This window comes from Hyla sarda, chromosome 1 (assembly GCF_029499605.1).
Source record: "Hyla sarda isolate aHylSar1 chromosome 1, aHylSar1.hap1, whole genome shotgun sequence".
Classification (NCBI taxonomy): domain Eukaryota; kingdom Metazoa; phylum Chordata; class Amphibia; order Anura; family Hylidae; genus Hyla; species Hyla sarda.
The window spans coordinates 155,945,089-155,972,965 of NC_079189.1; the positions used below are offsets into that span (position 1 = coordinate 155,945,089).

The 27,877-nt window shown below is 42.2% G+C and overlaps 1 protein-coding gene across 2 annotated transcripts in view; it reads left to right on the plus strand.

The window, feature by feature from the left end:
- The window catches only part of MGAT4D (MGAT4 family member D), a 165,521-nt gene that overhangs the window by 113,213 nt on the left and 24,431 nt on the right, over positions 1-27,877 (plus strand). For both annotated transcript variants that reach the window (XM_056562925.1, XM_056562926.1), the window contains exon 8: positions 15,478-15,592. In XM_056562925.1, coding sequence (XP_056418900.1) covers positions 15,478-15,592 — 115 coding nt within the window. The remainder of the gene's footprint in view (positions 1-15,477; positions 15,593-27,877) is intronic.

Sequence of the window (27,877 nt, forward strand, 5' to 3'; positions counted from 1 at the left end):
TGACTTTGTAACCAATAGCTTGTGTAGGTCTTCCTGATAGACTTCCCTTACATAAGTTCTCTCTCTTCGGTCAGGTTTTTCCATGAGACTTACTAGTTTGTACTTTATAGTCTGATAATGTACCACCTAGTTATCATAGTACCATAATCATCCTAGGTACAATAATCTATAATCTAGATGTTTTACCGACTAAAGCAAGATATTAAAATGTTTTATTATTATTTCCAAGTGCTTATTTCGTGATTGTAAAATTGTATTATTTCATATTTGTAAATTATTGTGGGGGCTGTTTGCTTGCCTGGGCTGTTTTAACAGCATTCAGACATATGCTTTACAGCAGTTTTGAGCTGATATATTAGCATGAATTGAAATGTTTTCTGGGCATGGCCGGTGACCTGTGCAGAGGTTTTTCTATAGAGAGGGGAAGGCTGAGCTGTGAGAACAGGAAGTTATCTGTACAGAACAGGATGGAAAATGGAAGATTAGAAAAAACATCACCAACAATTCCTAATAAAAATATTTTTCACATTACCTACTATTTGAATAGTTTCAATGTTCATTTTAAGAACCTGAATGCTGTGTTTACTTTGCACTGCAAAATAAATTATAACTTTACTGTGTGGAACTGCGTTACCATCAGTGGGGACAGCGCATGTATGTCTGGTCAGAGTGCAGATTTATTACAGGTGGTGAAATTTGTCCGGGCGGATATTCCATAGTATTGGATACCCTTACAGTAGTTATCAGAAGCAGGATTGCAAAACCTCAAGTTTTACTTTACAATTACAACATACAAATACATAATACACAATGCAGCTGCTCGGAAGTTTATTTTTTTATATTGCACTCAAGCTTTGGAGGCGGGAAGACGGCTCACCAAGCTCCCCTTCCTTTATAAATATTCATTCCCCACACCACCCCCGTCTTGATTATTCAAAGTCTTCCCTCTGATATTATTAGGACATAAGAGGGGGAGGGGGGAGGGGAGTTGAGCAGAGTGCAAATAACGCTGCCTTCACGTCATAGTGAAGACTTTCAGTATTGAAGAAGGGGGCAGTGCGGGGAATGAATAATTATGAGGCAGGGGAGCCTGGCAAGCTGGCTCCCAGTCTCCTATGCATGCTGGGACTCAATATAAATAAAAGAAAGGGACAGAACACTCCACAGGAGCCACAGAAATGAATAAGTAACCCTGCATTTTTAAAGCTCTTCACCCGCACTATAAACCAGTTTATTGGGTTTAGTGCGGGTGAAAGAACTGTAAGTTTCTCCTAACGGAGTTGCGGGGAGAAGTTATATGTATGTGCTATCTCCCCCTTGTTTTAGGCTAGTTGTTTGCTATGGCATGCATCAGTAGGCGTCCCTATTATGTTTTGATACAGGCCCCCTTCTGCTGTTTATACACCTCTTGTCCTGACATAAGGCACGTTCCTTGCAGATTGCTTCTTAGAGCACCACAAAATACATGGTTCGACAGTTTTCTAACTGGAAAAACATTTTATTCTGGGTTTGAAAAATTATTTGAGCAAAAACTGTGTAAAAGAAAAACTTTCTTTGTTGCCTATAGTAATCAATCACAGTGCAGCTCGTGTAAAGGAAAAAGGGAGGCTGAGCTGTGATTGGTTGGTGTGGTCAACAAAAACTGTTATATTTTTTTAAACAGCTTTTATGTAAGAGGTCTTTTTCTCTCATATCTGCATAGTATTAAGGTTATTGGGGAATACTGTCCATTTTGGTTTTTTTTCCGGTTGTTCAGCTTATCAAAGATACATATATATTTTTTACAGTAATATGAGTAAAGTTTTATTTTCTGGTGAAGTGTGTGCAGTTTGTGTGACAGGTCTTGATCTTTGTTCCCTTCACATTTTTCCCTTATGCTTGGTGTATACGTCAGCATTATGTCTAAGGCCAACATATATTGTAGCCAATGGACCCAATGAGTTTAATAAAGAAATGTAGTCAACTAGTGGCTATGTTGAGTCCATTTTCTGAATGTACCTGTGGGACTGAAAAACTTATGATGATACACCATTAATTCTGTATATCTTTGGAAAATAGATACAACATAGTCACTAGTGGTCTATGTTGGCCCATTAAAGGGGTACTCCAGTGAAGTTCTTTTCTTTTTGAATTTCTTTTCTGTCTGACCACAGTACTCTCTGCTGACACCTCTGTCCGTATCAGGAACTGTCCAGAGTAGAAGAAAATCACCATAGCAAACCAATCCTGCCTTGGACACTTCCTGACACAGACAGAGGTGTCAGCAGAGAGCACTGTGGTCAGACAGAAAATAAATTAAAAAAGATAAGAACTTCCTCTGTAGTATACGGCAGCTGATAAGTACTGGAAGAATTAAGATTTTTTAATAGAAGTAATTTACAATTCTGTGTAACTTTTTGGCACTGGAGTACCCTTTTAAGCTTGCTGGATCTGTTGGGAGCACACCACCACAACATGTGTGGTGAACCTATGTTTTCCTCTCTTTAACCTTCTTCTGTTTGTTTGTTTTTCCATAAAACAATCATGAGTGCTTATAGATTAGTTTTCCTTTTATGTAATTTGCACTGAGTAGACGGGCTGGACTGGCAGCAACTTTAGATCAATACTTGATTTGCTTACTATGCAGAAAATACCGCAAAAGAAAAAACATAATAAATGTGGCTAACTTTTGCTTCTACAATGTGCTGTATGAGTGCTGTGTGCTCTCCTTCCCAGCCTGTTTGAGCTTTGCTCCAAGGTTTATCCACTCTCTGCTATCCCCCCCCTGCAGTTATTACCAACATTAAAGGGGTACTCCAGTTGGAAACACTGGAGTCAACAGGTGCCAAAAAGTTACAGATTTGTAAATTACTTCTATTTAAAATCTTAATCCTTCCAGTACTTAGAGGAAGTTCTTTACTGTCAGACAGAGGTGTCAGTAGAGAGCACTGTGGTCAGTGTCAGGAACTGTGCAGAGTAGGAGCAAATCCCCATAGCAAACCTCTCCTGCTCCTGACAGTTCCTGACTCGGACAGAGGTGTCAGCAGAGAGCACTGTGGTAAGACAGAAAATAGCTAAACAACTTCCTCTGGAGCATACAGCAGCTGATAAGTACTGGAGGAATAAAGATTTTTTTAATAGAAGAAATTCACAAACCTGTTAACCTTTCTGGCACCAGTTGATTACAAAAAAAAAAAAGTTTTCCAACGGAGTACCCTTTTAAGAAAGCAAAAAGTCAGTCAGACTTTAACAGACTTATTTTTCCCTTAGTAGCAGGTGCATATTACTTTCTTAATAGGTAGGGAACATTGCAGCCCTCAACTTACCCAAACCACTGCCCCTTCCTACTTGGATGATTTGCCCTAAACAGGGGCCCTCAACTGGTGACTGTCCCTACACTCACTAAGTGCTGAGGCAAGGGGGTGGGGGTGGAGAAAGGTTAGGTCAATCCAGAGAACAATGCATAACCAAATTGGAAACCAGAGGCAAAGTAATACAAGCAGGGGTCAAACCAGGTGAGTCAGGTCCAAAATGGCAGGGAAGAGACTGAGTCAGAAATCAGGCAATGGTGAAGGTCTAGTAACACAGGGATAACTATACACACTAGTGAAAGGAAACTCCACAATCACAGGCATCTGTGACAAGCACCTGGGCCTCTCGTCTCCTGATTGGCTTGGCTTTTCCAAGCATAGCCGTTTATTATGACTACATATGGATGTTCCCAGAGGAGCCTTTCCTGGAACGGACACAATGCGGGAAGGAGGGTAGGTAAAACTCTGAATTTCTATTGAAGACTATTTAGAAAGTTACTTAATTTTGCGATCAGGAAACAGATCTGCACTTTAAAGGCTATGGATATTTTTGTGCTGATTTTTTTAAACCGCTGGAAAGATCATTGAATTTTACTTCCTTATAAAAATTAAAGCTGTATGTTTTTATACAGTCATGGCCGTAAACATTGGCACCCTTTGAAATTTTTCTAGAAAATGAAGTATTTCTCACAGAAAAGGATTGCAGTAACACATGTTTTGCTCTTAACATGTTTATTCCCTTTGTGTGTATTGAAACTAAACCAAAAAAGGGAGGCAAAAAAGCAAATTAGACATAATGTCACACCAAACTCCAAAAATTGGCTGGACAAAGTTATTGGCACCCTTAACTTAATATTTGGTTGGACACCCTTTGGAAAAAATAACGGAAATCAGTCGCTTCCTGTAACCATCAATAAGCTTCTTACACCTCTCAGCCGGAATCTTGGACCACTCTTCCTTTGCAAACTGCTCCAGTCTCTCTTATTGGAAGGGCGTCTTTTCCCAACAGCAATTATAAAATCTCTCCAATGGGATTTAGATCTGGACTCGTTGCTGGCCACTTCAGAACTCTCCAGCGCTTTGTTGCCTTCCATTTCTGGGTGCTTTTTCATGTATGTTTGGGGTCATTGTCCTGCTAGAAGACCCAAGATCTCAGACGCAAACCCAGCTTTCTTACACTGGGCTGTACAGTGAGACCCAAAATCCATTGGTAATCCTCAGATTTCATGATGCCTTGCACACATTCAAGGCACCCAGTGCCGGAGGCAGCAAATCAACCAAAAACATCATTGAACCTCCACCATATTTCACTGTAGGTACTGTGTTCTTTTCTTTGTAGGCCTCATTCCATTTTCAGTAAACAGTGGAATGATGTGCTTTCCAAAAAGCTCTATCTTCGTCTAATCTGTGCGCAAGATGTTTTCCCAGAAGAATCTTGGCTTACTCAAGTTCATTTTGGCAAAATGTAGTCTTGCTTTTTTATGTCTGTGTCAGCAGTGGGGTCCTCCTGGGTCTCCTGCCATAGCATTTCATTTCATTTAAATGTTGACTGATAGTTCTTGCTGAAACTGATGCTCCCTGAGCCTGCAGGACAGCTTGAATATCTTTGGAACTTTTTTGGGGCTGCTTATCCACCATTCAGACTATCCTGTGTTGAAACCTTTCATAAATTTTTCTCTTCCGTCCACGCCCAGGAGTTTAGCTACAGTGCCATGGGTTGCAAACTTCTTGATAATGTTGGGCACTGTGGACAAAGGCAAATCTAGATCTCTGGAGATGGACTTGTAACCTTGAGATATTTTCCCACAATTTTGGTTCTCAAGTCCTCAGACAGTTACTTGCCCCAGGTGAGTTAAAAGGAGCATCACATACTTGAAACAATCTTATTTTTCTATAATTTTGAAAGGGTGCCAATAATTTTGTCCAGACCATTTTTGGAGATTGGTGTGACATTAGTCCAATTTGCTTTTTTTTCCTCTCCCTTTTTTGGTTTAGTTCCAATACACACACAGGGAATAATCACGTGTATAGCAAAACATGTGTTACTGCAATTCTTTTCTGTGAGAAATACTTAATTTTCTAGAGAAATTTCAGGGATGCCAACATTTACGGCCATGACTCTAGAGTTCTCCGGTCGTGTCCTGCATGGCTCAAAGCTGTATACGCAGGTAGTGGATTTATCTGCAGCAAATTACAGCACTGTGCATGTAGTGGAGGTTTATACAATACTATCCACATACTGCAGACTTTTTCCACACAGAAATTGATCTGTGGCTGCGACATTACTGACACACACACACATCTTTTCTGCATTGTCTGTATATTCCCTAGAGTGTGCTTTTATGGCAGATTTAATGGATCATAGTTAATAGACTGAAATTGTCCATAAAAACTAAGAAAAAGAAGAGAGTACAGCTCTATCCGCAGACCAGGGAGTTACTGAGGAGTGAATCATACACAGTCTTATCTATGTGTAGAGTGTTACTATCTTGCCTTATGGAGCAGTCATTTATCATTAAATCCTCTGGTCCCTAATAATATTTATCTGCTGACTATGCCCCAGTAAACATAACAGAGCTTAAAGGGAACCAATCATCAGATTTTACCCTATAGAACACTTCGCAAAGCATTATATAGGGTAAAATCTTTATCCTCACCATCTCTGGGGGACATTCCTGTCTGCGGGGATGGTGAGGATATGAACTTATAAACTGCTCCTCGCCGGCCTCTTAAGTAGTCCCCTGGGCGGGGAGCTCCTCTCACCTTGTCCCGTGTTCATATCCTCACCATCCCTGGGGGCAGGAGCATCCCCAGGGGATGGTGAGGATAAAGATTTTACCCTATATTAAACTTTGCCAAGCATTCTATAGGGTAAAATCTGATGATTGGTTCTCTTTAAAAGTGAGCTAAATAACAGAAACTATTAGCCAATGTGTGTGCACCAGTGGCTAGTGCAAATATGGTCACACAGAAAAAGAAAAAAAAAGTATGTGCTTTCCTGATGATACATTTCCTAAAGACACATAGTAAGCAAATATGGTACAATAGACATTACCCCCACTGTTAAATGTGAAGCTTTATTATGATATCTGTTCAGGAGTGGAATCACTTTCAGCTTCTGTCTGGCTTAATCAGAATGGGATTTGAAAGGATTTAGAGATAGCTGTGTCAGTTTCTACTTTTCTACTTTTATTTTTATTTATTTTTTGCTCACAGAATCCACCATGTCCCCAAGAGACTTTGGGCGTCTCACAGGACTCCAGCCAAGGGGTTGAATAATGCCACAGCTGAAAGATAAGAATAAAGGCAGGCAATTCAATCCACCATAGACAGGAGAAAAATGTGCATTTAGACTTTATCAGACCTAGAGATAGGGAAAGGTGACTATTCATGCTACCGTGGGATGAAAAAGAAACCATACTATTAAAAGATCATTGACTCAAGGGACACATTGTAAAAACAATTTGGTTAAATATCTTGTATGTAAATACTAGAAATACTAAGATTTTTTTTTTTCAACGGATCACGATTGTCAATACTAATACAGATTTTAAACAAATAGTTTACTCATTAGCATGGTTTCCCTTCCAGCGTTGTAGTCCTGGTTTGAGTCTAACCAAGGGAAAAATCTGCAAAGCGTTTTTTCCTTCTTTGCGTGGGTTTCCTCCAGGTACTCCAGTTTCTTCCACACTATTTTGAAATGAAAATGATGAGTCTGCTCATTCTGGGATATGTAGTCAACTGCTGAAACTGCACTGTCAGCAATATGGATGCCTCCATATAACTGCAGGGTCACTTTAACCCCTTAAGGACCAAGCCAAATTTCACTTTAGGACCAGAGCGTTTTATGCACATCTGACCACTGTCACTTTAAGCATTAATAACTCTGGAATGCTTTTACCTTTCATTCTGATTCAGAGTTTTTTTTTTTTTTTGTGACATATTCTACTTTGTTAGTGGTAAACTTTTGTCAATACTTGCATCATTTCAAAAAGTCCAAAATTTGATGAAAAAATAGAAAATTTAGCATTTTCTAACTTTGAAGCTCTCTGCTCGTAAGGAAAATGAATATTCCAAATAAATTATATATTGATTCACATATACAATATGTCTACTTTATGTTGGCATCATAAAGTTGACATGTTTTTACTTTTGGAAGACATCAGAGGGCTTTTAAGTTCATCAGCAATTTTCCAATTTTTCACAATATTTTCAAAATCTGAATTTTTCAGGGACCAGTTCAGTTTTGAAGTGGATTTGAAGGGCCTTATTATATAAATACCCCACAAATGACCCCATTATAAAAACTGCACCCCTCAAAGTATTCAAAATGACATTCAGTAATAGCAATGTAGCAGCAAAGTGATGGAGAAAATGTAAAATCTTCATTTTTTACACACATGTTCTTGTAGACCCAGTTTTTGAATTTTTACAAGGGGTAACAGGAGAAAAGCCCCCCAAAATTTGTAACCCAATTTCTCTCGGGTAAGGAAATACTTCATATGTGGATAAGTGTTCGGTGGGCGCAGTAGAGGTCTCAGAAGGGAAGGAGCGACAATGGGATTTTGGAGAGGGGATTTTGCTGAAATGGTTTTTGGGGGGCATGTCGCATTTGGGAAGCCCCTATGGTGCCAGAACAGCAGAAAAAACCCCAGATGGCATGCCATTTTGGAAACTACACCCCTCAAGGAACGTAAAAAGGGGTACAGGGAGCCTTAACGCCTCACAGGTGTTTTACGACTTTTTGTTAAATTTGGATGTGTAAATGAAAAATAAAAAAATTCAGTACTGTTCCCCCACATTAGGTGCAGTATAGTTCCTCTAAACTAGGTGCAGTACAGTTCCCCCACATTAGGTGCAGTAAAGCAGTTGGTCCTGGGAATGGAGGAGCGGTGGTCGTAACACTGAAGATGACATGCTGCCAGCTGGTGCTGGTGACTTACCATGCTGGCCGATGCAAGTCCTCCTCGTCGATGCTCCGCTCCTCCGTTGCTATGGGCGCACGCAAGGGACATCAGTGATGTCCCTGCCTGCGCTAACTCCCGGCGGCCCCTGCTTTTTTAAAGTTAACGCGAGGGCCGCCGCAGAAAGGTAACAGACATCCTTGTGTCCTGAAAAGATCTTTCGGGACACAGGGAAGTCCAGAATGTGATGGGGGCCCCCTGCGGGCTGCTCAGTGATGGCCACAGATCCCCCCCTCGGGCTTGATTAGGGTGTGCCCAGGCACACCCCGTGCGCACACCTATGATGGGGGCTTTGTAAATACAAGTGGCCTTCAATTCCGGACAAATTTTCTCTCCAAAAGCCCAATGGCGCTCCTTCTCTTCTGAGCATTGTAGTGCGCCAGCAGAGCACTTTACATCCACATATGGGGTATGTTCTTACTCAGAAGAAATGGGGTTACAAATTTTGGGGGGCTTTTTTTTTCCTATTTTCCCTTGTGAAAATGAAAAATTTAGGGTAACACCAGCATTTTAGTGAGAATTATTTATTTTTATTTTTTTCATTTTCCCATTCAACGTTAATGAAAATTCTTCAAACACTTGTGGGGTGTTAAGGCTCACTATACCCATTACGTTCTGTGAGGGGTGTAGTTTCAAAATTGGGTCACATATGGGTATTTATTTTTTTGCGTTTGTCTGAACCGCTGTAAAATCAGCCACCCCTGTGCAAATCCCCAATTTAGGCCTCAAATGTACAAAGTGCGCTCTCAATCCTGAACCTTGTTGTGCACCCGCAGAGCATTTTACACCCACATATGGGGTATTTCCGTACTCAGGAGAGATTGCGTTACAAATTTTGGGGGTCTTTTTTTACTTTTACCGCCTATAAAAAAAATAGTGTATGGGGCAACACCAGCATGTTAGTGTAAAATGTTTTCTGTTTTTACACTTACAGGCTGGTGTAGCCCCCAACTTTTCCTTTTCATAAGGAGTAAAAGGAGAAAAAGCCCCTAAAAATTTGTAGTTCAATTTCTCCTGAGTACGGAAATACCCCATATGTGGCCCTAAACTGTTTCCTTGAAATACGACAGGGCTCTGAAGTGAGAGAACGCCATGCGCATTTGAGGACTAAATTAGGGGTTGCATAGAGGGCGGACATAGGGGTATTCTATGCCAGTGATTCCCAAACAGGGTGCCTCCAGCTGTTACTAAACTCCCAGCATGCCTGGACAGTCAGTGGCTGTCCGGAAGTGCTGGGAGTTGTTGCTTTGCAACAGCTGGATGCTCCGTTTTGGAAACGCTGCCGTACGATACGTTTTTCATTTTTATTGTGGGGGGGGGGGTGTACATGTAGAATTTTACCCTTTATTATGTGTTAGTGTAGTGTTTTTAGGTATATTCACACTGGCGGAGATTTACAGTGAGTTTCCTGCTAGGAGTTTGCGATGCGGCGAAAAATTTGCCACAGCCCAATCTTGAAGCAGAAAACTCACTGTAAACCCGCCCGTGTGAATTTACCCTGTACATTCACATGGAGGGGGGCAAACCTCCAGGTGTTTCAAAACTACAACTCCCAGCATGTACTGACAGACCGTGCATGCTGGGAGTTGTACCTTTGCAACAGCTGGAGGCACACTGGTTGAAAAACCTTCAGGTTCTGTTACCTAACTTAGTATTTTCCAACCAGTGTGCCTCCAGCTGTTGCAAAACTACGACTCCCAGCATGTACTGATCGCTGAAGGGCCTGCTTGGAGATGTAGTTATGCAACAGCTGGAGGTACGCAACTACAACTCCCAGCATGCCGAGACAGCTGTTTGCTGTTTTGGCATGCTGGGATTTGCAGTTTTGCAACATCTGGAGGGCTACAGTTTAGAGACACTGCACAGTGATCTCAAAACTGTAGCCCTCCAGCTGTTGCAAAACTGCAAATCCCAGCATGCCCAAACAGCACACGGCTGTCTGGACATGCTGGGAGTTGTAGTTTTGCAACATCTGGGAAGGAGGGGGGGCGCTACAGTTTAGAGACCACTGTAGAGTGGTCTCAAACTGTAGCCCTCCAGATGTTGCTAGGCAACTCACCGGCTTCCATAGGATCCAGGGAGCCACAACACTGTCCATAGATATCAGCAGTCACTCCAGTCCGGTCCCCGCCCGGCACGCGGCGGGGACCGAAATGTTCTTCGTCCTTAAAGGGGTACTCTGCCCCTAGACATCTTATCCCCTATCCAAAGGATAGGGGATAAGATGTCAGATCGCTGGGGTCCCGCTATCATTACAGCACAAAGAGAGTTCGCTCTGCACGTAATGATGGGCAATACAGGGGCCGGAGCATCGTTACGTCACGGCTCCGCCCCCTCGTGACATCACGGCCCGCCCCTTTCAATACAAGTCTATGGGAGGGGGCGTGGCAATTGTCACGCCCCCGCCATAGACTTGCATTAAGGGGGCGGGCTGTGATGTCACGAGGGGCGGAGACATGACATCACGCTGCTCCGTCCCCTGTATCGCCCGTCATTGTGCACAGAGCGAACTCGCTCTGTGCTGTAATGATAGTGTGGTGCTGCAGCGGGACCGCGGTGATCTGACATCTTATCCCCTATCCTTTGTCTAGATGACCCCTTTAAGTACCAGGGAGCTTGGATATAATCATCCCTTATAAATCCCTTAAAATATAGTGTTGAACATTAGTCCATACAATTTAGTCAGTGACACTACAGTTACTCCAACCTTTGCTACTCTGTGTGGGAAAACTATTTGGCCAGCAAGTATGCAATAGCATCAGAAATAGCATCAGTAACACCATAAAGTCAAGTAGATTGCAATATAAATTGTAGCACAGAGAACTAGGGGCCCAGACAGATGGTAACAACCCAATTGCTGATCTCTCAACCAAGTTACAAATTCTATCACATAAGATGATAAGAATGATGGAGCACTCACCCCAAATGTATGATCTTTTGATGCTTTAATGCATAACAGACATCACTGGACACAATACAGGAGCAAGGTAGACAGGTGCAGACATGAGGCAGGGGAGAACAGACGAATGGAGCTGCTCCTCATGTTTTCACCTGTCTACCTTGCTTCTGTATCGTGCCCTGTGATGTCCGTTATAGAATAAAGCATCTAAAGATCATACATTTGGGGTGAGTGCTCCATCATTCTTATCATCTTATGTGATTTATTTGCTTGAACTGAACCTTTTGGATGTGAGCATCCCTAAATTTATCTAAAAGAGCCATTATGCCATTTACCTGGAAGTCCACCATTCACTGACTGGCTTTATAAATATGTAATATTGTGGAGTAGCAGTGCTAGTGTCTATCTATTGACAAGTTACAAGTCTTAAAATGTCAGCCAGTCTTCTCATATAGAAACAAATTTGCCATCCTGCCCCTGATCAGAGCTCACCAGCTCCTCCATATGCAGAGTATAGGGTAATAACGAATTTTATGAGAGTAATGGAATCTGGGTGAGCCCATTATGCCAAGTTATAATACATTGAATATCCTTTAAGTAACTCCATGCCTTGCTTTTTCCTGTTTTCGTGCATGGAAACCACAATCGAAACCAAATGTGCTGCAGTGAAAGTTTTTTTATTTTACTATTGTCTCTTGAACTTTTTCAGCATTCTTGTGGACAGAGATATTATGCCATAACTCACATGGCTTCCATGGGGTGTGGCTATGCTGCAGTGGAGGGGTGGATTGCATAACTTCAGTAAATTGCTTCCACCCTGCTATCCACCCACTCACTTCAGCATAGCCATGCCCCCTGGAGACCATGGAACTTATGGCTTATTGTTTGGCTGCATGAAATAATGGGAAAAATAAAGACTTTCTTTACAGCATTTCCGGTTGTGAGTTCTGTGCATGAAAACTGGACAAAATGCCATACAGAGGTAATAGAAGCATATTACACAATATTATAACTTGGCATCATGGTCTCAAAAGCTGACATAGGCAACTTGAAAAACCAGAATACGATAACCATACTTCTGGGAATGCAGATAATGACCGAAGAGATTACTAATCTGAGAAGTTGGGTAGCAATGCAAACCCAGTAAATTAGATATTTCCTGGTCCACAAGAATGGCAGGATTACCAAACAAGGGTAGTAGGGAAGATGGGTAGGAAGACAAGCATAATGTTGGGATTTGCTTATCCCAGAAAGGATCGATCATAGCGGTAATATGTAAAGAAAACAGTAGGAGAGGCGGTGTTCTGCCGACAGCCAAATGAACAGGCCGGCGAGGACCCCGGACATGCTGTTTGGATTTGCCATGGTGAAAGCAATGGAAGATTGTAGGAAAGCTGCTATGCCAGAAATATCTTTGAAGATCAGGCAAGCCCAGCCCAACCCTAAGCTTATGATTTATGAAATATTTATAACCAATGCGATGTGGACTTCCCAACGGTTCTGAAATGGGATAACAGGATAGGGACTGTTTGAAATAGAACCAGATTCCTCTGTACGATATTAAAGGGCTTATCCAGGAATATAAAAAAAACAGAGCTACTTTCTTTCAAAAACATGTCCCCTTCTGTCTGCAGGTTGGGTTTGGTTCTGCATCTCAGTTCCATTGAAGTGAATGGAGCCAAGTTGTAAAACCACACCCAACCTGAAGACAGACGTGTAGCTGTGTTTTTCTATTCCTGGATAAGCCCTTTAATCTTCACTGCATGGATCCTTGCCAGGGGGAAGAAATAAGAACGAGAAGATGATCCAGCACTTCTATAAACTTCCAGCTTTATTGAAGATTAAAACATAGCAATACTCTGTAAGTCTTTGATTTACTTGAGGCTACTGTTTGGGCACTCTCCAGATGTTGCTGGGAGTTGCAGTTTGGCCCCCCTAGTGGTTGCCACAGTAAAGATAATTTTACTTTCACTTTCAATTCCCCCCCCCCCCCCCACACTGTCGATTCCCTACCTGAGCAAAGATCCAGCAGGCTCCAGCGAAGATCCCAGGTCCCCAGGCATCTTCTCCTGCAGGTACAGCCTCCATCTTCATCCCAGAGCCCCTCGACATCCAGGGGCGGGCAGAACGGGGGGTTGCCATGGCAACCCCCTGTCCTGCGCTGCCATTGGTCAGAACTCCGTTCTGAGTAATGGCAGGGGATAGGAGGAGATTGCAGCTTTGTGACCTCACTCCTATCCTTTAGGCTGATCGGGGCTGTTGCTGACAGCTCCGATCAGCCCTATTTTCCGGGTGATCGGGTCACCAGAGACCCGATCAGCCCGGAATTGGAGAAAATCACATGTCTGAATTGACATGCGATTTTCTCCGATCGCCGACATGGGGGGGTTTCAGCACCCCCCTGGGCGATGTGCCAGGGTGCCTGCTGAATGCAGGCATCCGGCTCTGGTCCCCAACCGGCTAGTGGTGGGGACCGGATTTCCCACGGGCGTATGGATACGCCCTCGGTCCTTAAGGACTGGGGATGCAGGGCGTATTCATACAACCTGTGTCCTGAAGAGGTTAACATCACAAAATTTCAGTGTGTCATCAGCATATATGGTTTGGGGAGGGGGTGGGGCAGAGTAGTAGGTATACATGTCTGCTCACAAGTATATTCTAAGCATCCTGGTGCCCAGGCGGATCTGTTTTACATGATACATTGTAGCAAACAATTAGCAGAGGAGTTTTGTGCTGTTGTTTCAAAAATGATGAAATTGTGGCAAACCTCAGCTGAGAGAAGTATGATATGTATAGCATACATAGTATAGGATGTGTCAACCCCTGGATCAACAAATGTGTTTCTATTTCCTATCACCCAGCAGATCCTACAAATTAGAGGTTAAAACCATTAATACAATATTTCTAGTTGTAGCGCTTATTATTTTACCATCTAATAGAAACAGCAGACCAATCACTCTGTTGGTGACAGAAATAGTTCTCACAATTCTGGCAGCATATTAATAGCTTTATAAAGAAAAATACAGAATCAAGCCAAACACAACTATATTCCCTAATCCTGGCTTGTCCCCCTTAAATTATATACAGAAGCTGATGCACAGGTTGGCTAGCATAGGAGACCTAACAGGGCACAACTATTGTTGCCTCGTGACTTTGAGGGTCTGGGTTTGATTCTGACCAAGGGCAAAATCTACATGGAGTACAACATAAGAAAGCTTTTTGTGGCTATATTCTTAATAAGAGATAACATCATATCCTTTTTTGCTTTTAGAGTTAGTTTAATTATTCTATAGCTTAACTGAGAATGTATCATTTTCTCTTCTAGAGACCCATAATGTAACTTAAGTGTATTATTCTCATTGGGGACTACCAAAGTTTTACTGTTCTGGAACATAGTATCTTTCTCTTAGATTCCAAAGTGGACCCATCAAGTATTCATTTCAATTCCAAGTGGTGTATTTAAAAGACTCTCGTCTGTTATTTCTTTCCTATTTAGGAAATACTCTGTGAACTTTCTCAACAGTGGCTATTGTCTTTTCTTTGCAACGCACTGTCTCTTTCTTATCTATCATTACTAGCTGCTTAGTAGCTTCTTTAATTTCCTGTAATGCTGTTTGCAGAACAAATGTCTAAAGCTGTTGTTGTGGCTGTTCTTGTGAGAGAATAAAAAATAAAATTTGATTATGATGAAACAACCTTGTTTCTAGATATGCCCCGCTACTTTGGTATCGGGCTCCTTTTCCTGGTGGTGCGGGTTGATCCGTCACAGACAATCAATGGCTGAGGCAGGATGCCGCTGCGGCCAAAAGTAATAGGCTACTAGTACTACTACTGCTACAACAAAAAACATTTTTATTATGGTAAAATGTCCTCATTTTTTTTATATTTGTCAAAAATAATCTTTGTATACATAAGGCTATGTTGACATTAGAATTGCTCCCTATTCCCTAATTTTTGCTGGTGTTTGGATGTATGTTAAAGCTGTCCAATGTTTAAATGCCTAAAGTGTAGTCTTTGTGACAGCGTTCACCACAGTACACTGCTTTACCACAGTAAACATTTTATTTGTAGGACAAAAAGTAGCATGGAAGACTACACTATTCTATTCCAAAAATGTATTTTTTTATTTTATTAATCTGTGGTAAGCAGACCAAACAGTCACAAATAGACAACAGTTGGTCATTTGAACCCAGAGGGTACACCATGAATTACACTAGGTTATGTTTCTGCAGCATATGGAACATTTCTGAACATACCCTTACTGCTTTCTTTTTGTATTACTGAAGAGTAACATTTTGATGACTGATATTCTCATTTTTGACAGTTGGAAGATGACATTGTTGCCAAGCCAGATTATTTCCAATCCATTAAGGACTTTGCTAACCAACAAGTCTCTGATGACTGGCTTATACTTGAGTTCTCCCAGCTTGGATTTATTGGTGAGTCTTTGACAGAGCCGCAGTCAGCATGTTTTATTAACATCTTAAAATTACTTTGAAAAGTAACATTTATAAAAATCTACCGCTGTAGCCAACTAGTGTGTATTTCTTGGGCTCTGTTCAGATAACATCTAAGATGTGCCTTCAAAACATAAACCAGGAACATTTGGCCTGTATTTTCTTTCCACTTAAAAAATGTAGTAGGTAATGCATTTCCATGTAAAGTCTCACAAAAAACTTTTCTGCAAGGGTGTGTCACAGAGTGTATATTACACACACACATATATATATATATGTATATATATGCGTGTGTGTGTTTGTGTATGTATATACTGTATATGTGGCAGTCTTGCTGGATCGCCTTTTCCTAGGGATAAAAGGTAGGGCACACTGGCGTAGCGTGGGTTGTCAGCACCCGGGGCAAGGCAAGTAATTTGCGCCCCCTAGCACTCGAGTCTCTTCCACTAGATTAGTTAAAGAAACCCTTACCCCCTAAGCACATGTATTGTTTGTTATGAAAATACTGATGTAATTCAAGTAAAATGCATCTAAATACAAGTTTATTTTCAAACACTTTATTGAGTGCGAACATGCATTACACATTCTCCACATTTTCAGCAGGTCTATGAATACAAATCTACAAATGTAGTAACCTAGCATGGGCCATGCTATTATATGTCGTCTCACAACCAAGTTCCCCCACATTAGGTAGGCAATATAGTTCCCCACATTAGGTAGGCAGTATAGTTCCCCCACATTAGGTAGGCAGTATAGTTCCCCCACATTAGGTAGGCAGTATAGTTCCCCCACATTAGGTAGGCAGTATAGTTCCCCCAAATTAGGTAGGCAGTATAGTTCCCCCACATTAGGTAGGCAGTATAGTTCCCCCACATTAGGTAGGCAGTATAGTTCCCCCACATTAGGTAGGCAGTATAGTTCCCCCACATTAGGTAGGCAGTATAGTTCCCCCACATTAGGTAGGCAGTATAGTTCCCCCACATTAGGTAGGCAGTTCCCCACATTAAGTTGGCAGTTCCCCCACATTAGATTGCCAGCTCCCCCACATTAGGTCGGCAGCTCCCCCACAATAGTAGGCAGCTCCCCCACATTAATAGGCAGCTCCCCAACAATAGTAGCAGTTCCCCCACAATAGTAGGCAGCTCCCCCACATTAGGTCATAATTTCCCCCACAATAGTAGGCAGGTTCCCCACAATAGTAGGCAGTTCCCCCACAATATTAGGCAGCTCCCCCCACATTTGTAGGCAGCTCCCCCCCACATTAGGTCAGCAGTTCCCCCACAATAGTAGGCAGCTTTCCCCCACCCCACAGACATACAGCTTCCAGCCATATACAGTGTATTGCTGGAGGCTGTATGTCTGTACTGCTGCCCCCACAGTGATCCGGTCACCGCTCCTCCGGCCCGGGGTCACATCTACTGCTATGGCCTATGGACCATAGCAGTAGGTGCAGGGACCGGGGGAGCGGTGACCGGAACACTGAAGAAGATGACGCGCCGCGGGTCACTTACCAGGCGCGGGCCAGCGCGCGTCCTCCTGCGGTCCTCCTGCGTCTCTATGGTTGTACGCACGGGACGTCAGCAATGGAGGAGCAATTTTCTGAAGGCAGAAATTTACTTTTAAACTTCCCTCCTTGATAATTTTTTCACAGGTTGCAAATGTCAGCAAACAGAAATCATAAAAGCTCCTTGCCTTGTCCAGGCACTAATTAAACAAAGATCAGTCCCTGAATACAGGACAGCTGAGCTAGCCAGTTCAGTCAAAGTACACTATTTCAGTAACTGTTAGGGTGCGTTCATGCATGCAGATTTTGCTGCAGTTTTTCCAAAGCTGATTTTGCTACTCATTGAAGTCGATGGGTAGCAAAATCACCCTCGGAAAATCTGCAGCAAAATACACACAAGTAAATGTACCCTTAGGGTAGGGTCATGCATAGCGCATCCACAGCGTATTTGACGCTGTGTATGCACTCATGACTGTCCCTAGAGTGAGCCCCCCTGCTGTACCCGTGTGTCATGCTTTGTCTGCTTGTAGCAGCAATCTGCCGCTAGAAGCAGAAACACAGGGATCTGCGAGTTGCCTGCACCTGCGCAGTTTACTCACAGACATCGCTCCCCCTTCTCCCTGAGCTAGGCCAAGAGCGACCGCCATGTCTGTGAGTGAACTGCGCATGCGTGCACGACTCACAGATCCCTGTGTGTCTGCTTGTAGCGGCGGATTGCTGCTACATGCAAAATCGCATAACAGAGGGGCCAAGGGGGCCTCACTCTAGGGACTGTCATCAGCGCATCGGAGCTTCAAATATGCTTTGGATGCGCTACATGTGACCTTAACCTTAGGATATGTTCACACGTGCATATTTTCTGCAGCAGATCTGCAACATCAAATTTTACTACCCATTGAAGTCAATGGGCAGCTAAATCTGCAGCAAACATACTCACATGTGAATGCATCCTTAGGCTACATAGCAGCATATTTCACGCCAAGCAAAATGTGTGTTCAGTGAGGTTTGGGGGTGGGCAGACAGGAGAGAGCACAGAGGAGTGCTATCAGACAGGAGAGAGCACGGAGGAGTGCTATCAGACAGGAGAGAGCACATAGGGGTCCTATCAGACAGGGGAGAGCACAGAGGAGTGCTATCAGACAGGAGAGAGCACAGAGGAGTGCTATCAGACAGGAGAGAGCACAGAGGAGTGCTATCAGAGAGGAGATAGCACAGAGGAGTGCTAGCCCACCCTCACTTACTGGACTTTGTCCATGCCTGTGCTTCAGCTTGGATAAAGCCATGATTTCTCTAAAAAGGAAATAACATTTTCTTATGAAGTATATTAGAAAGGTTAATGTTTTGCCAAGATGTACAACATATAAAAAGTTTTTGTATCTGACCTTGCCAATTTAAGCTTGGAAGGAAAACATGATTTAATAAATTTGCAAACAGCCATCAGCTAGGACTGCCCATGTTTGCAACTCTAAACATGAACTAGAGCTGACACATTCCCTTAATAAGCCTTGGGCGCTCATGACCCTGGTGCAATTCACTGGTTGTCCTTTCATGAACTACGGCCCTGCTTCCAACACCACCCAAAATTACAGAGCTGACTGTTCACTGGTTGCCTAGTATATCCCACTCATTGACAGGCACCATTATTCCAGGATAGTTTGTGTTATTTTTTATGCTGAAGATCACTGTTTTTGCTTTAACATAATTCTGTTACCTCAATCTACCAGTATAGCCCTTGTTCCCTGACCTCTCTTATTTACAAAACCCATTCACTGAGGCTGGATGGTGAACTGTATAGAATTTAGTTAGCAGTTATAGAAGTGTTCAAGTTTCCCTGTCTCAAACAAACAAGTCACTGTCAATATATTGTCATTTAGATCCCAGTTCATCCCTATTCTGGTGTTTGATGACAAATCAACCTCTTGTCTATATCTGCTTGTTGCCATGCACTAAGTGATGCACCAGGATTGGCTGATATGTATATTATTGAGCAGGTGTACATTAATCCATAAGAATATATTTCAATGTGCCTGTTTAGTGGATTTTTTATTTTTTTTTGCTTATTAAAGGAAAACTGTCATCTTTCTACCGCCTAACCAGCGGTATTGGTTGGTAGTGCGGGGGACACTGATCAGTTTGATGCTTATTGTGCCCAGGTCCGCCGTGCCGTTCTGCTAACTGGCACCGGCTGGGCTAACTGGCACTCTGACGTCAGTGCCGCTGGCTGCAGCGCCGCCCAGCTCATCAATATTCCCCTTCTCTCTCTTCATTACAGAACTGGGAGAAGAGGGAGAGGCGGAGGGAGGGGAGGAATATTGATGAGCTGGGTGGCGCTGCGGCAGAAGGCACTCGCATCAGTTCTGCCGTAGAAATTACGGCAGAACGGTGCGGCGGATCCGGGAATGGTAAGCATGAAACTGATCAGCGTCCCCCGCACTACCAGCCAGTACCGCTGTTTAGTGCGAGGGGAGAAAGCTGACAGTTTTCCTTTAAAGGGGTACTCCGCCCCTGGCATCTTATCCCCTATCCCGCTGCTGGGGACCCTGGGGATCGCTGCTGCGGCACCCCGCCATCATTACTGCACAGAGCGAGTTCGCTCTGTGCGTAATGTCGGGCGATAAAGGGGCCGGAGCAGCGTGATGTCATGGCTCCGCCCTTCATGACATCATGGCCCGTCCCCTTAATGCAAGTCTATGGCAGGGGGCGTGACGACAGTCATGCCCCCTCCCATAGACTTGTATTGACGGGGGCGGGCCGTGACGTCACGAGGGGCGGAGCAGTGACGTAACGATGCTCTGGCCCCTGTATTTCCCGTCATTACGTGCAGAGCTATCTCTCTCTGCGCAGTAATGATAGCGGGGTGCTGCAGCAGCGATCCCCAGGGTCCACAGCAGCGGGACCCCGGCGATCTGACATCTTATCCCCTATCCTTTGGATAGGGGATAAGATGTCTAGGGGCAGAGAACCCCTTTAAGGATTCCAGAGGTGGCATTTACACCTGTAACGTGTTTATGGGGTGTTCTGTGCAAATGTTTATAAATATATAAGATGGGAATAACCCCTTTAAACCACTTGGTCTTTTAAATATAATAATCAGTACATGACATCTTGGTGAAAAAAAAATTATGCTGATCAAGATGGCTGAAAGTGATGACAAATATTACCACAAATATTAACGTCGGTTGCACTATACATGTCTACTTTTAAAATGATCCTGTTGCATGCAGTATACACAGTGCATTGTACAATTCCATAGTTCAAACTAATAGGAAATCCTTGCATGACCTTGTATTTTATGTAAGTGCTTCTGAGAACAACTCTTAGCACACATGCCCCGTTACATTATCTAATGCCATCCGGCTAACCATTTTTATTTATTGATCAAGAAAAAGCAGGATATTAAAGGTCTGAAACCAATCTACTAGATGCATGAGTTTGTGGTTTCCTCTGTTATAAATATTTACATTGCGCAGTAAAGACATAAGGTGAGTTTATCTTTGTCCTGTCTGTCTGTATTTTACTCAATGGGACAGTCTGGTCAATGAATGAACTTTCTGATAACTGCTGGAGCCCAAGCTACAACATTCTAAATAGGCATAATACAGCATGTCTGGATAAAGGAGACTTTAAAGGGTTATTCCAGGCCAAAACTTTTTTTTACATATATCAACTGGCTCCGGAAAGTTAAACAGATTTGTAAATTACTTCTATTAAAATATCTTAATCCTTCCAATAGTTATTAGCTTCTGAAGTTAAGTTGCTGTTTTCTGTCTAACTGCTTTCTGATGACTCGCGTCCCGGGAGCTGTGCAGTTCCTATGGGGATATTCTCCCATCATGCACAGCTCCCGGGACGTGACATCATCACTGAGCAGTTAGACAGAAAACTTCAGAAGCTAATAACTATTTGAAGGATTAAGATTTTTTAATAGAAGTAATTTACAAATCGGTTTAACGTTCCGGAGCCAGTTGATATATATGAAAAAAAGGTTTTGCCTGGAATACCCCTTTAACATAACTGAATGCAATATAATTTTATCTGTACTGTGATGCAGAAATTATACATCCTATACTAATCTAATTTTTATTTTTATTTTTATGATGTAATCTTTTTTAATCGGTTACATTAAAACCATTACAAAAACAAGCAGCCATTAGGCCCCATCTTTATGTAGCATTAATATAATAAATCTATAAATATAAAGGGTTGTCAAACAGTATAGCTGTATAAAAGCTAAAATCTAAAAATTCAACAGGAAAGGTACAACAGGAAAGTTGTAGGTAAAGATGCAGAAAAGTTACAGCAAATCCAGTGAAATCAGATCCGTGATGCAGTTACACCATGTTTGATGTTCCGATAACAACAATGTTTGTTTAATGGCTTAACATTCTGGCTTTATAAAACCTAGGTCAAACATATGAAAGAAAATGATTTAAGGTAAAGGTGTATTCCAAGCAATAAATCTCTTTCCCTCTCCATAGTATCGTGGATAAGTGTTTGATTGTAGGGGGTCCGAATGCTGGGAGACACCCCCTTCCCCCATGATCTGGAGTTTGCCGATTAATAATTTAATAGTTTAGAATGCTCTATGAACAGGAAAAGGGAATCTTGAAACTAAATGTGATGGGGAAGATTTATCAAAACCTGTCCAGAGGAAAAGTTGATGATTTCCCCATAACAACCAATCAGATCGCGTCTTTAATTTTTTAAAAGGTCTGTGAAAAATGAAAGAAGCGATCTGATTGGTTGTTATGGGGAAATCATCAACTTTTCCTCTGGACAGGTTTTGATAAATCTCCCCTAGTGATCGGTACACTTTAATGCTGGATCCTTTTTATGATTTCAGAGGAAATGACTTAGCAGTATAATGTTTTATTGAGCAATCCAAAGATAGAGGCAGCACTTTTAGACCTTGAGTCAAGCTTTGGAGAGCAGAGCACCCAACAGGACTACAAGTCCCAGCACTGTGTTTCTCCTTTGTTTCAATCTTCTTTTATTGGATTTCCATGGATATCTACTGCAGAACAGTGCAAAAATTTGTTATTTTTGCGGTTGCAAAGATACATTGAAGACAGAAGAACAAATAGTACAGCGCAACTGTTGAAACATTACAGACTTTTCAACAGCAAATTAATTGTGCTTTTATGTTAAGTAAACGGACTGACAGTACAAAGTCCCTTCCAGTGTAGACTGATTGCAGAGATTATAAAAAGACTGGAGGAATAACATCTAATAGGAAGAATTGCACCTGATAGACTTTTCAACCCTTCTGAAATAAGGATCATTTAATGTGTTTTTCTATACCATACTACTTAATGTAATGAGATGGGTCCTAAAGAAGTAATTCGTATCATTACCATCCCAAACTAATACAGACTCCTAAATCGTGAAATGAAAGGTTAACAGTGCAAAGGTTTATTATCTTTGTAATGAGATCGGCTACTTTTTATCTCTGTTATTTGACTAGTAAGAGTGGTGTAACATTTAAATGGTTATTTCCAGAAACTGATTTAAGCTTCTATAGACTGTGAATGCGAAAACTTTCCTACTTAGAAGGCTGTAGTATAGGGAATTTTACTAGTAAGAGCAGCATACATTGGGACAGACTGAGCATAGCGCTGTGACGGTTGCTTGCTTATTAAAAACCGAAGTCATTTTCAAACCTTGACTTGAAGAGAAGCCACATTCTAATAGGTAGCCGCAGAAATCAAGTTCATCATTTGTTTGAATAAGAGCTATTTAGTATATTTTATTCCCGAAATTCCAGTGATGCAAGTATGGTGTAGAAGTCTCAAAGTGCCTTTTTGATCTTCTCTTCAAGGTGAATCCTTACCCCGTAATGCTTTCCTTCCATGCATAGTGGTATTAGGATATTAGCTTACTGCTCATAAATAGAAGAACCCCAGAATCATACAAAGCTTGGCTTGCACTGTGCCTGGTAAACTCTGATTTTATGAAAACAAATCCAAATTGACATGCAAGTAACATACCGCTATAGTCTGGATCTCTGTCACTAGTGTCACTAGTTTCAGATAAGACAGTATAAACTTCCTAAAAGATTCTGCTTGTTCAAGCTTAGGAAAACATACCTGCTTTGTTCTAAAAAGAGTGCTGCACATATCCATGAATTGTGTTTGGTGTTGCAGCTCGGCTTCATCATGACCAGTCACCATTATGTGATCATGAGAAAAATAAATTACAAAAATAGACAGCGCTCATCCGATAAGTTACCACAAAGTAACTTGGTGTACATGGGGGGTTACCAAGATACAGTTGGCAGACGCCCCATGACACCCCAAGCCCGGCAAGCTGTGATAGGGTAAAACAGAGAGGTCATATGGCCCTTGATTTCATCCTCTTGTTCACAAGATCCACCAGGAATAGTAGAGTGCGCAGTGTGGAACCCCAAAATCTGATAAAGGCTCGGTATGGGCAAATAATGCAGGAAGAAAAAGACACACTTGCGCTCAGGACGAGGACTGAATAGCATAAAAACAGCAGGAAGGTAATAAAAAGAACAACTCAATCCACAGTGAGAGCATAATATACTGAACCCCCCTCCACGTCCGCCTCTCACAAAGAGCTCAGATCCACGGTGGTACAGGATCTTCCTATGGAGATCACAGAATTCTCGGACACTCAGGAGAGACCGATTTATTTGATAAAACAAGTGCAAACAGCAACGCATTTCGGGGGATATACACAAGTACCCCCCTTCCTCAGGCCAATACATACAATGACAAGAATGAGAGTTTATATTCGCACACTTCTGCATCACTTCCAGGAGGCTCACATCCGAGACCTCCGCTACCATTCCAGTGTGTGTGCAAACTTCCGCACATGCATCCCACCTGACATCACTTCTGGCTCCTGCCCATGTGGAGCGCTCATTGCGTTCCACTGACGTAAACATCCTCAAGGTTTCCCCATGGAACGCAACAATGCGCTCCACAATTGAAAGGTGACACTTAGGGGCGCATTAGATTTCCAACTGCAGACATTACAGGAGGGCAATGGGTGCACCGCCAGTTCATGAGCAAAAGGCGTGGGACAAATATCATGTATATATTATATGTAGTATTCACATATATAAACATTCTATGATAAAAATATATCAGTAAATGCGGCTATGTAGCGATCAATGAAAATAGGAATAAATAAAGATTTTAAAAAAAGTAATGAAATATAAAAATATATAACTAAGAATAAAGATAATATGAATAATAATGCTAGCACAGTAGCATATTATTAATAAAAAATTTGTGTATATAGACACGATTGCACATGGATAAAAAGAGGCAGAAAGGTGATCCAAAAATTGCTGCTAAATATCAAGTTTATGGTTCACTGTATATAAAAATTGCGGTTATCGCGATAAGGGAGGTGCAGGATCACTAGAAAACTGATTCTAATCACTTAATACGACCATATGGGCTCAGAGTACCAGTAGCGAAAGTAGCAGTAGCGAGAGTACCAGTATCAGTAGCGAAAGACCCAATACATCTCCCTGTGGCATAGGTGTTTATAGTTCTCCACTTTGACCCGATCAATGGGGGTCACTCCTAAACCGGAGTGGGTTCCACCATGACAGGCTGCAAAGTGGCGGGACACACTGTGTAGTTCGTACTGATGTTTAATAATAAACCTATGCTGTTTGAGTCGTTTCCTTAAAGAGTTAGTGGTCCGTCCTATATAGCTGAGACCACATGGGCACTCAAACATGTATATAATCAGGGATGTGGAATTCCTATCGCCCGACGCCCAGGACATGCAGAGCCGGGCAGGTGAACTTTTCAGGTCTTTAGCCCTGCTTCGGGCAAACAGGGCTGGACCTGAAAGCCCCTGACAAGCACGGCGGTGCTCAGGGGTGTATGGAGCGGGCTCCTGACTCGTGCCTTCTCCATACTTTGCAGCCCCCAGCTGTTTTCAGTAGCTGGGGGCCACCACTAGTAGCCAGCATGCAGCAATCCCGATCGCCGCGGCTGGCTATTAACACTTTAGATCTAAAGGGACATGTGAATGCTCCTTGGTGGGCTAGTGGGGTTGATTGCCCCCCACCCCCTCCACTATAGAGGTAGCCGGAGGGCTTACCTCTGATTCCCTGGTGTCTGTGGATCTGTCATTGGTAGAGCCTGGCTGGACTAGGACTATCAATGGATTGCAGAGCACACAGATCAATGGAGCTCTATTGACCTCCATTGATCAGTATGAGAAATCTAATGATTCCTCCTAAAAGTCCCATAAGGGACTAATAAAGTGTAAAAATAAATAAATGTTTTAATAAAAGTTTAAAAGACACACATTAACCCCTTCCATATTGAAAGTTAAAATCACCCCTTTTTCCTATATAAAAACATAATAAAAATAAACATATTTGGTATCGCTGCGTGCATAATTGTACAAACCATTAAAATTTAACATTTTGTATCCCGTACCTTAAATGACAAATGTAAAAAAAAATACCAAACCACCGAATCCCAATTTTTATAATATCCCAGAAAAAAAAGTTAAAAGATTAAAAAGTCAAATCAATACCAAAATGGTACCGATACAAAAAACAGATTATGGCGCAAAAAATTAGCCCTCATACAGCCCCGTATGCTTGGCTACGGGGGTCAGAAAATGGCAAAAAAAAGTTCAGAATTTTTTTTTAATTTGTAAAACATAATGGAAACTATACAAATCTGGTATTGCTGTAATCAGGCCGACCTAAAGTATCAAAATAACATGTTATCTCAACCACAAGGTAAATGGTGTAGAAAAGCGAACCACTAAATTTGCAAAATTCACTTCACCACTATTATTTTTTGTTTGTTTGTTTTGGAGCATATATTATGGAAAAATGAAAAGGTATCATTATAATAGTTAGTTATGACTATTATAGGGCGAGGAGGAAAAAACGAGAGTGTAAAAGCGAAAATTGGCCCGGACAAGTGGATCGTCATAAGGGACAAGTAGATTTAGCTCTCTTTTAGTCCCTGTCACGGTCACACCCTATCGGTCCAGCCAAGACGCTAGAGAGAGTGTGATGGTGCAAGGGTTAAGGCCGCCAGACCTCTGGGTATCCACTAATAGACCCAGCAAGTCACCAAATTAACCCTTAGATAAACGTGTTTCCACGAGAGCTGCCTTCAGAATGGTGAGATCAAAGACCAGAGCTGATTAATTAAACATTTAATCTGATAAAAGGTATCACAGTGCTATGCATAAAAATAAACAAATGACATACAGTTACAAAAGTATGAAAGAGTTTAGCAAGGCAAGTTCAGAAAACAAAAGATGAAGTTCTTACAGCCTGATGATAAAGCAGTCCATGAGAGTGAGTTCCAGCTGTTCTTAGGATGGTCTTGTCAGCTTGTTGCACAGCATTGAACACCCAGAGTCTAGCATTGTTAAAATATTATATATCTGCCTTTTTGGAGGGAGACTCCATTCCCCCCTCCCCTCTGATCCCACCAGGGGGGCATCTCTGTTCCTGGCCCTCTTATCTGGTTAATTATATGATGGGACCAGAGTGCTCTTACATCCTGCTGCTTCAAAAGAGCCTCTGACTTCAAAGGAGATACAAACAAATAGCCAGACCCCCAATAAAATGCAATACACAAAAGGATACACCGTCTGAATGACCTCTCACCCATGTCTTGGATAATTCATCACACACAGTTATAATTTATAATACACATATAGGATTTTAATAATCAGGCCTTGGGCCTGACAGTTCCGTGGACTTTTTATAAAATTAGTAGTTTTTTTTATAAAATTTCCACACCCCTGATAATATACCTGGTTTCACAGTTAACCCCTTAAGGACGCAGCCCTTTTTCACCTTAAGGACTGAGTCCTTTTTCGCAATTCTGACCACCGTCGCTTTACGAATTAATAACTCGAAAACGCTTTTACCGAATATTCGGATTCTGAGATTTGTTTTTTCGTGACATTCTACTTTATTTTGGTGGTAAATATTCGGCGTTACTTGCATCCTTTTTTGGTGAAAAATCCCCAAATTTCATGAAAATTTTGCATTTTTCTAACTTTGAAGCTCTACTTGTAAGGAAAATGGATATTCCAAAAATTTTTTATTTTTATTCACAAATACAATATGTCCACTTTATGTTGGCATCATAAAATGGACATATTTTAGCTTTTTGAAAAAATTAGAGGGCTTCAAAGTAGAGCAGCAATTTCCAAAAATGTCATGAAAATTGCAAAATCTGAAGGGACAGATGTTACAGAACTACATCTCCCAGCATGCCTGGGCAGTCTAGGCATGCTGAGAGTTGTAGTTTGGCAACATCTGGAGGGCTACCATTTGGGCACCACTGTAACAGTGGTCTCCAAACTGTGACCTTCCAGATGTTGCAAAACTACAACTCCCGGCATGCCTAGGCCCAGTTTGGCCTTCCTAGTGGTTGCCACAGTAAAGATCACATCACATTACTTTCACTTTCCTTTCTCCACCCGCCCCCCCCCCCCCCCCCCCCCACTGTAGTTTCCCTACCTGAGCCAGGATCCAGCAGTCTCCAGTCTCCAGGCATCTTCTCCTCCAGGTACCGGCCTCCATCTTCTCCCCACGTTCCCCTCGACATTCAGAGGTGGGCAGAACGGGGGGTTGCCATGGCAACCCACTGTCCTGCCCTGCCATTGGTCAGAATCCGTTCTGACCAATGGCAGGGGATAGGAGGAAATCGCAGCACTGCGACCTCGCTCCTATCCCTCAGGATGATTGATCAGGGCTGTCACTGACAGCTCCGATCATCCCTATTTTC